The 9,655-nt window shown below is 39.6% G+C and overlaps 5 protein-coding genes and 1 non-coding gene across 6 annotated transcripts; 4 read left to right on the forward strand and 2 right to left on the reverse strand.

Moving 5' to 3' along the window:
- Positions 1-165: 165 nt before the first annotated feature.
- SOCG_00765 (translation initiation factor eIF3c) lies at positions 166-3,294 on the forward strand. Its single transcript, XM_013163185.1, has one exon. It carries the CDS (start codon positions 235-237, stop codon positions 3,058-3,060), a length of 2,826 nt encoding a protein of 941 aa, XP_013018639.1. The 5' UTR covers positions 166-234; the 3' UTR covers positions 3,061-3,294.
- Positions 3,295-3,357: 63 nt separating this feature from the next.
- On the forward strand, positions 3,358-4,339 carry SOCG_00766 (profilin). The gene is made up of 3 exons (XM_013163186.1): positions 3,358-3,634; positions 3,685-4,017; positions 4,098-4,339. The coding sequence occupies exons 1-3, from the start codon at positions 3,622-3,624 to the stop codon at positions 4,133-4,135; spliced, it is 384 nt and encodes a 127-aa protein (XP_013018640.1). The 5' UTR covers positions 3,358-3,621; the 3' UTR covers positions 4,136-4,339.
- Positions 4,340-4,571: 232 nt separating this feature from the next.
- Positions 4,572-4,670, reverse strand: SOCG_16307. Its single transcript has one exon. It is a non-coding gene; the product is annotated as a tRNA-Ile (tRNA).
- Positions 4,585-8,016, forward strand: SOCG_00768 (20S proteasome component beta 5). Its single transcript, XM_013163188.1, has one exon. It carries the CDS (start codon positions 6,764-6,766, stop codon positions 7,577-7,579), a length of 816 nt encoding a protein of 271 aa, XP_013018642.1. The 5' UTR covers positions 4,585-6,763; the 3' UTR covers positions 7,580-8,016.
- On the reverse strand, positions 5,011-6,593 carry SOCG_00767 (ribose-phosphate pyrophosphokinase). The gene has a single exon (XM_013163187.1). The coding sequence runs from the start codon at positions 6,349-6,351 to the stop codon at positions 5,146-5,148; it is 1,206 nt and encodes a 401-aa protein (XP_013018641.1). The 5' UTR covers positions 6,352-6,593; the 3' UTR covers positions 5,011-5,145.
- Positions 8,017-8,120: 104 nt separating the features above from the next.
- SOCG_00769 (protein phosphatase regulatory subunit Sds22) lies at positions 8,121-9,636 on the forward strand. The gene is made up of 2 exons (XM_013163189.1): positions 8,121-8,316; positions 8,387-9,636. Exons 1-2 carry the CDS (start codon positions 8,206-8,208, stop codon positions 9,239-9,241), a joined length of 966 nt encoding a protein of 321 aa, XP_013018643.1. The 5' UTR covers positions 8,121-8,205; the 3' UTR covers positions 9,242-9,636.
- Positions 9,637-9,655: the final 19 nt, after the last annotated feature.

A 9,655-nucleotide genomic window follows, 5' to 3' on the forward strand; every position in this document is an offset into this window, starting at 1 on the left:
AAGTAATACTTCAACACACTAAGAGCAAAGATATATCGTTTACCTACAGTTGATTAGCTAAAGAAAAAAAAATCATGGGTATTTATTTACTAAGAATGTACTATATTCCATCGGTATTTAAAAGATAGCCCACTACGCCCGTGTATGCTATATTGGACTGAACATATTTTTTCATTGAGCAGGTCCTCACCCTTCCTTTGACTGCTGTGCCAAAAAAACTTGCCAACCACCAACATGTCGAGATTCTTCAAGGGAGGCTCAAACGACAGTGATGCAGAATCCGTGGACTCCTCTGAAGGCAACCGTATAGTTGCTTCAAAGACGAAGGCTGAAGAGTCTTCTTCTTCTGAGGAAGAATCGAGTGAGGAGGAAAGCTCATCAAGCTCCGCATCAGAGTCTTCGGAAAGCGAATCAGAATCAGAGTCTGAATCTTCAGAAAGTGAAGATCAAAAAGCACCCGCAAAGAAGCCTAGCGTTTCGAAAAAGCCAGTCTCTTCTTCTGAAGAGTCCGCGTCGGAGTCAGAGTCAGAGTCAGAATCAGACTCTGAGACTTCTGATGAATCGGAAGAATCCGAAAGCGACAGCGAGGATGACAGCGAAGTTTCAGAATCCGAGTCCGATTCTGAAAATGAATCAGAATCAGAATCCGAAAGTCAATCAGAATCTGAGGCCGAGTCAGAATCCGAGACGTCAGAATTAGCTGGCCCTAGCTCTTTCTTGAAGAAGCCTGAAGAAGCCAAACCTGCTGCTTCTCGTTTCCTTCGTGGTGAAAGTAGCGAAGAGAGCAGTGATGAAGAGGAGGGTCGTCGTGTTGTCAAGAGTGCTAAGGATAAGCGCTTGGACGAATTTTACGCTTGCATTGATAACATGAAAGACGCCATGTCTGGAAACAAATGGATTGTTGTTTCTAATGAATTTGACCACTTAAATAAGGTTGCTCAAAAATCATCCGAAGCTGGCCGTCGTCCTCCTGCTTATATCGAATTTTTGTCGAACCTTGACCAAAGAGTTGAGTCTGCCGACAAGGCTTTCATCAAGAGCCTTGATGCTGCTAACGGTCGTGCTCTCAATGCCCTCAAGCAGCGTGTTCGTAAAATCAGCCGTCAATTTACTTCAGAGATCGAACGTTTCCGTAAAGATCCTGAAGCTTTCATGAAGCCCACTGCCGAAGTTGCTGATGTACCTAAGGCAGCCGGAAAGGCTGGTCAAGACGAAATTATCGTTGGAGGTGTTGCTACCCGGGGTATTGTCGCCCCAAGCACTGGTGAGCCTAAGACCGAAGAAATCTCTCCTTCCGACATCTTCAAGCACCTTCGGGCTATTTTTGAGGCTCGTGGTAAGAAGAGCACCGATCGTGCTGAGCAGATTCGATTCCTCGAAAAGTTATCATCTATTGCTGTTACAGATTATCAACGACTTCGTGTTAAGGTCGCTCTTTTAGCTGCTCGTTTTGATGTTAACACTGGATCTGGCCAATATATGCCACTTGAACAGTGGAATGGTGCTCTGAAAGAACTTCATAGTATTTTGGATATTTTGGATGCTAATCGAAAGATTGTTATCGTTGAACAAGTTGAAGATGAATTTGAAGACGAAGAAGAAGCTGTGGCCGCTAGTGCCAACAACAATGGCGTTGTTCAAGTTCAAGGAAGTGTTGTTTCTTTCTTGGAACGCTTGGACGACGAATTTACTCGCTCTCTCCAGATGATTGATCCCCACGCACCAGAATACATTGAACGTCTCAAGGATGAAACCGCTTTATATACATTGCTTGTACGAAGTCAAGCTTACTTAGAGCGTATCGGTGTCGTGGAGAACACATCTCGCTTAATCATGCGTCGTCTTGAGCGTGTCTACTACAAGCCTGAACAAGTTATTCGTGCCAACGAGGAAGCAGCCTTGCACTCTCTTCCTTCTGAGTTCGATCTTGTTGTTACCCCTAGAGCTACTACTGATACTCCTGATAAACTAATTAACGCTCTTTGTGTCTACCTTTATAATCACGGTATCAGTTTACTTCGAACTTGCGCTATGCTCTGTCATATTTACCATGAAGCTTTGCAGAACCGCTTTTATAAGTCTCGTGACATGTTACTTATGTCTCATTTGCAAGACAGCATTCACGCTGCTGACATTGCTACACAAATTTTGCATAACCGCACAATGGTTCAAATTGGCTTGTGTGCTTTCCGTAATGGTATGATCCAAGAAGCCCAGTATGCTCTTCAAGATATTTCTACTACCGGCCGTATTAAGGAACTTCTTGGACAAGGTATTCAAGCTGCTAGATTTGGACAATTCAACCCTGATCAAGAACGCTTGGACAAGCAGCTTGTCCTTCCTTTCCATATGCATATTAACTTGGAGCTTCTCGAGTGTGTTTACCTCACCTGTTCTATGTTTATGGAAATTCCTGTCATGGCCGCTGCTTCTTCATCTGCTTCTGATGCTCGTAAGCGCGTTATCAGCCGCCCCTTTAGACGTATGTTAGAGTATACGGATAGACAGCTCTTTATCGGACCACCTGAAAATACCCGTGAATTCATTATGCAAGCTTCAAAGGCTTTGGCAGAAGGTGAGTGGCGCAAGAGTGAAGAATTAATTCATGCTATTAAGATTTGGAACTTGATGCCAGACACTGAGAAGATCAAGTCTATTCTCAGTGATAAGATCCGTGAAGAGGGTTTGCGTACTTACTTGTTATCATATGCTGCATTCTATGACTCAGTATCGCTTGATTCTTTAGCGGAGACATCCGACCTTCCTTTGCAACGTGTTACTGTTATCGTTTCTCGTTTGCTTTCTAAGCGGGAGATTCATGCCGCTCTTGACCAAGTTCACCGTGCTGTAATTTTTGAGCGGGTTGAGATTAACAAACTAGAGAATATGGCAATCTCGCTTAGCGAAAAGACTTCACAATTACATGAAGCAAACGAAAAGCTCTTTGAGCAAAAAACTCAACATACTAATCCTCAAGATAACAGACGTCGCGAAAAAACTGGATCAGTGAAACGACGCAATGATCGTTCCGACAATCGGGGTCGTCAGGACATGAATTAAGTTGAAGTGCATTGGTGGAATGTTTTCAGGCAATATAATCTCAATAAAATGATCTAAGTATTTGTCGTTTCTTATGGATATTTTTTAGTCGATTTCTTTTAGATACTTTATAGATGAATGGACATCTGTAACGTGTTAATGGTACTCTGAGGAGAACAACATAGTTTCGTTTTGTAAATTGTATGTTTCTACCATCATACTATTTTCATAGTCATTTCTGTAAACGGTATGGTATGGTGTATGTGTCCATCAAGATAAGTGATGAACTATAGTAGCAGGAAAGACTGGCAGCAAGCGGACATCGAATCCTGTCATCTACAACTGAGATATTTAGTTGTATAATAGACACAACATAAAGAACAATAGAAGTCATTTATTCACACTATACTATCTTTATTTATTCACATATAACATAACGCATAATAACGAAATGTGTTATAATCTTTTAGGATACTTTAAGGGTCGGTAAACGAAATCCCAAAGAGATATGACTTTACGGGATACGGACTGTGAATCTACCCTTTTCCTACTACGAATCAAGAGTTTATAAACTGATTCAGGATGTCTTGGCAAGGTATTGAGTGCAAAATAATAAAATAAAAGAGAATTACTAACTGAGGATAGCTTACGTTGATACTTCCTTGCTTGGTACTGGCAAAATTGACCAAGCAGCCATCGTTTCTAGAGCCGGTGATAGCGTTTGGGCTGCTTCCTCTGGTTTTAACCTTTCTGGTTCTGAGATTCAGGGTCTCGCTGCTGGATTCCAAGATCCTCCCAGTATGTTTGGTACTGGTATCCACTTGTCTGGTCAAAAGTATATTACCATTCGTGCTGAGGGTCGATCCATTTACGGAAAACTTCAAAAGTCTGGTATTATCTGTGTTGCTACTAAACTTTGTATATTAGTAGCTCACTACCCTGAAACTACTTTGCCCGGTGAGGCAGCCAAGATTACAGGTACGTATTTCTCTGTGGCCTTCTAGACATAAAGCACAAATATGGCGTCTAAATGTGATACTAACAGTATATTTCTACAGAAGCTCTTGCTGACTATCTTGTCGGTGTTGGTTACTAAGCTCGCTTTTGCACTGACCTCCCGTTTGAGTCAATGTCCTTTTAATCCACAGTCGTATGATGACAGAATGAGTAGTTGATGGAAGATGATGTATTTTGTAAAATGACCTTTGACTAGACTTATACTTTACGTTTTTCCAATACCAGGGGGGATGAATCAATTAGAGGAAGTCGTAAAGGCTTCTTCTTTTTTTTTGCAAATATACTTGTACTGAGGTAGCTGTATTTTTGACTATAACTTACATATAAAACGCATTTCCAAACGTTAAATTACTAAAGGTTGTGTCCACATGTTTTTTAACATAGAATGTCAATTTCGATTGTTCATTGCACGCAACAACCTGTAAGTAGCGTTAAACAACTAAGATTGTCGTATTAGAAAGCGTATAGCGTTCCAAAGTCGCACGTAAATTCCCAAGTTCATAAATAAAAAAAGCTGCTCCCGGCGAGGATCGAACTCGCGATTTTCACGTAACACACCTCCACGGAGGAGTATCATATAAGCATGAGGCCTTAACCAGCTTGGCCACGGGAGCAGATGTCGACAGCTTAATTTGTATAAGGTATATATACGATTATCAAAAAAATCAGTAATTAAAACAACGGACATATTTTGCCTGAAGTATGAGGTTTGTTGTACATTGATCTTTGCCTGAGAATTTATTAGCTCTAAATCATGGAATTGAACCGACAGTCGTATGGTAACAACTTTCTGCAATTGAAAGTTCTGGCTACCGTAATAGATAATTTTGAGCTTTTGAGTGAACCGTGATATCTTTCAGTATGCATTCGAGTTTTAAGGGGCTACTACTTTAGGTGTAGTAGCACTTCCCTTTGGGTAATAGTTTATTGCTACTCAAGTGGTTTGCAGATGTAATTTTACAAAAAATCATATTTATATTATCCAAAGAAAAAACTTCATTGCATACATTAGAAACCATTTCGGTATCGGCATATGTGCAAAAAAGAGGTAACTTATTATATGGCTACAGCTCTAGAAGGGGAGTTGTCTTAATGGGCTTTTTTAAATAGAAAGCTTATGCTTTCACCATTATGTGTACGGCGAATGGCTTCAGCTAAAACACCACTGATGTCAATCAAAGCAAGCTTAGTGCTTTGTGCTAATGCTTGTGGCTTAATGGGATAAGTGTTTGTCACGACAATTTGCTCAATATAGTTGCAATTTTCTAAGTCTCTGAGACAGTTGTTTTGGAAAATGCCATGCGAACCCATTACGATAACACGTTTTGCTCCGCAGCGTTTTACCAAATGTTCTGCAGCAATGATAAAGGTGGTAGGGTTTTCAATCATATCGTCCATCAATAAAGTGGTTTTACCGCGAACATCACCAACCAAGGTAATCATACGCTCGGTAAAGATAGAAGCTGACATTATCTTCTCCTCTTCCTCATCATCACTGGGACATCCACCCTGAGAGTAAGTGTTTTCCAATTGACAATCCTCAGAGACATTACTAGCGGGAGTACCGACAACTTCCTCGTCATCTACGATATGTCCTAATAAGTACTTGGATGTGTGAATCCGTGGATGATCCGACTGCTTATTAGAAACATGCTCTTCTTCCATGATAGATTCATCCATACTACGGGGGAAATGAGAGCGTCTACTTCTGTCCGTGTTGCACAAAGCAAATTCTAAGCCTAGCGTATCGGCCATACTGGTCACCCGCTTGGCACCACCAGGGCTTTTCGATACCACAACTGCTTCCTGCCAGTCCTCAACATTTCTGCGGATCCATTCGGCAATGTTCGGCTCGGCGTACAAGTTATCAACTGGACGAGTGAAAAATCCTTGCATTTGAGATGCATGTAAGTCTAAAGTGATAATATGATCAACTCCAGCTACGGTCAATAGGTTCGCAACCATTCGGGCGGTGATTGCATCACGATATTTTCTCATTTTTGACTGCTTGGAATAAGGAAAATAAGGCATGACAGCTGTGATTCTCCTAGCAGAACCACCTTTGCAAGCACTGATTATAATGAGCAACTCCATCAAACTGTCATTCACAGTAGAGCTACCACTTTGAAGAACGAAAACATCTTTGTCACGCACAGAGTCATGAATCTCAACGCTCGTTTCACCATTCGAAAATCGTTTCAACGACACCTCACAGGGTTTAATCCCTAACCGTTGCGAAATCAATCGCAACAGTTCTGGATGCGAGGTACCTCCAATAATTGCTGCACTCTTCATCCTCTCTATCTCGTTGTCGTCCTGTTTAGTCACTTTTCCGGCTAATATCTCTCCTTTTCACGATTCGGAAACCGTATTCAGCAATCTCTTTCGTCTTAACGCAAGCAAGCTTTTCTTTAGTTCTACCGGTCTCTAACTAGAAACGTAGAATTTTACGCAACTTGTTTCCGTATGATCATAAGTTGGAAGTTGGTTTTAATTTATTTCTCTCTTCGGTTGCGCAACTCTGTCTAACAAAATTAATATAGGAAACTGCAACGAAAGTTTGTGGACTCATAAGGAAGAATAGCACAACTCCTTATTCTGGTAGGTATCGAAAGTGTTTGGTGTACAATCCATACCAGAGCCTATACTACTACATACTTGTTTCGTAATAACAAAGTGTACGGCGAACGGCTGACTTGTCGACAAAATGAATTCAATTTTAACAAAATATACGGAAAAAGCTTCCAATGATGAGGACCAATGTGTAAAGGATGAAAGATTTCAAAACAATTTTAACATCGTTCCAGTTCCTGAAGCTTCTATGTACTTACGAAGTTTAACTGATGAAACTCAAAACCGCAGCTGCTTAATCAAAATGAATCACGGTACTACCACACTTGCATTTCGTTACCAACACGGTATTGTGGTATGTGTTGATTCCCGTGCATCAGCTGGTCCTTTGGTCGCCTCACAAACCGTGAAGAAAGTTATTGAAATCAATCCATATCTTTTAGGCACACTAGCTGGTGGTGCTGCTGATTGTCAGTTTTGGCAAACCGTCCTAGGTATGGAGTGCCGTCTCCACCAACTCCGTAACAAGGAATTGATTTCCGTCTCCGCTGCCAGTAAGATCTTGGCCAACATCATGTATTCATACAAGGGTTATGGACTCAGTATGGGTACAATGCTTGCTGGAACCGGAAAAGGCGGTACAGCATTGTATTACATTGATAGTGATGGTACTCGTCTTAAGGGAGATGTATTTTCTGTTGGTTCTGGTTCTACCTTTGCTTATGGTGTTCTTGATTCCGGCTATGATTGGAATTTATCAAAAGAAGATGCTCTGAACCTTGGTCGCCGATCCATTGTTGCAGCCACCCACAGAGACGCTTATTCTGGTGGTAGCTTAAATCTATACCATATTGACGAGAACGGTTGGCAATTTCATGGTAACTTTGACGTTGATAAGCTCATATGGGAAGCAAAGGATACGGAAGGTTCTTTTGCTCATATTCCTCGATAAATGAACACTTCTTCATATTGAAAAGCCATAGACAGGTAAAGTCTTGAAGGTTCATATATATCCAAAGTTTATATTGCTCTTTAGCCAATATTGATGTGAAACTTTGCGTACAGAAACAACGGTTACGCTTCGTTTATATTTGAGCCTTGTGAAACCTGGGGAGTTCTTGATGAACCGAAGCGATCTAGTTGTCTTTTCCCTTTTGATGTCCTATTTCTAGTCTATCATTTCTTTTGCTACGATTATAGATTTTCCTTATTTTTATTTCAATGAGATAATGGTTATCCCGTTATTCTATCAACAATAAACCACACTACATCTTCTCTCAATGTTTAGTTGTACGATCAGCAGCTGTTAACTAAAGAAAATGTAGCATTTTCCTTTGTATAGAACTTGTAGTATAAATAAACAAGTAGATTTTCTTTTTCCATCTCTGAATTAACAGTTCATGACAATCAAAATAGTTGACACTATTCGCGAAAGGATGGATAATGAAGTACTTTCGATATCGTTAAGTGTCAATATTCCAAAGGATACACTTATTTTTCAAGGAACCTAGCCTTTAATTGTTCAGAACTATATTGAAAGTGCTAATCCTACATTTCTCTTGAATTGTATTTCGTAAAATGGATGTCAATTCATATTCAGGAAACGACCAACTCATTCATGATGATCTCAACGTTCAGCAGATAGACGCTGACGAAGATTTGCTTGAGGACTTTCCTGATGATATAGAGGTATGACCATTTGGTATTTTTTTTTCTTTTTATATTATTACTTCCGACTACTAACGACCAAACTGAGTAGGTGATTGATTTGGTGCAATCGAGAATCACCAGTATTAAAGCCTTAGGACTCGAAAGATTCCATCAACTTGACAGTCTATGTCTCAGACAAAACCAAATAAGGAAAATTGAATGTTTACCAAAGACTCTTACGGAATTAGATTTATACGACAATCTGCTTCGTCACATTGAAAACTTGGACGAGCAAGTTCACCTAAAGAATCTCGATTTGTCATTCAATAATATAAAAAAAATTGAAAATGTAAACCATTTGAAAGAGCTAGAAAATTTATATTTCGTTCAGAACCGAATTCGCAAAATCGAAAACTTGGAGGGATTAACTAAGCTCGAGAATCTGGAATTGGGTGGAAATAACATTCGTAATATTGAAAACTTAGACACGTTAACAAACATAGAAAAGCTTTGGCTTGGTAAAAATAAGATTACCAAGTTGGAAAACCTGGAAAACCTTCAGCGACTTTCTCTTTTATCAATTCAGGCCAATAGAATCACCAGGTTTGAGAATTTAAATTGTTTATCTCATTGTCTTCGTGAGTTGTACATTTCACACAACGGTCTTACATCTTTTGAAGGCATTGAAGCTCTGGAAAACTTAGAAGTGCTTGATGTCTCTAATAACTATATTAAGCATCTTTCTCATTTGAAAGGATTGAAAAATTTGCAAGAATTCTGGGCAAGTAACAATGAGTTTGATTCGTTCCAGGAAATTGAGGACGAACTCGGTGGATTAGAGAAACTTGAGACCGTCTACTTTGAAGGCAATCCACTTCAGAAATCGAATCCTGCTCTATATAGAAACAAAATTCGACTTTGTTTACCTAAGCTTCTTCAAATTGATGCTACACCCACACGGTAATTACTACTTGAGTTTTTTTTTTCTTTTCGTCGTTTATATTTTCGGTCTACTGTAAGACTGTCGCCACCTACTAAGGATATGCCTTTTTCCTTGTGTCTCATCGTTTTAAAGTTAATATATTATGATCATATAAGCATCGTTTCTAGATGCTTCAATGAAATAGTGCCAAACATAGAGATGAGTGGACTATTTATAAAACAAAGCATGCTATTGAAAATACTTTTTAGATATTAGAAAGTCAATGAATTAGATGTTTTGGCCACCCATTTCAAGAAAAAAATCAGACCTAAGCTTACAAAAGTGAGCTTCTTTATGAGGCTCCATGTCGAATAAATAAATAAGCAATTCACATAGTCTATTCAATCCCTAATATACTAAAAAATAACCATTCTTTTTGTAATTTTTTTATTTACG

The sequence above is a fragment of the Schizosaccharomyces octosporus genome (genome assembly GCF_000150505.1).
Source record: "Schizosaccharomyces octosporus yFS286 unplaced genomic scaffold supercont6.2, whole genome shotgun sequence".
Classification (NCBI taxonomy): Eukaryota; Fungi; Ascomycota; class Schizosaccharomycetes; order Schizosaccharomycetales; family Schizosaccharomycetaceae; genus Schizosaccharomyces; species Schizosaccharomyces octosporus.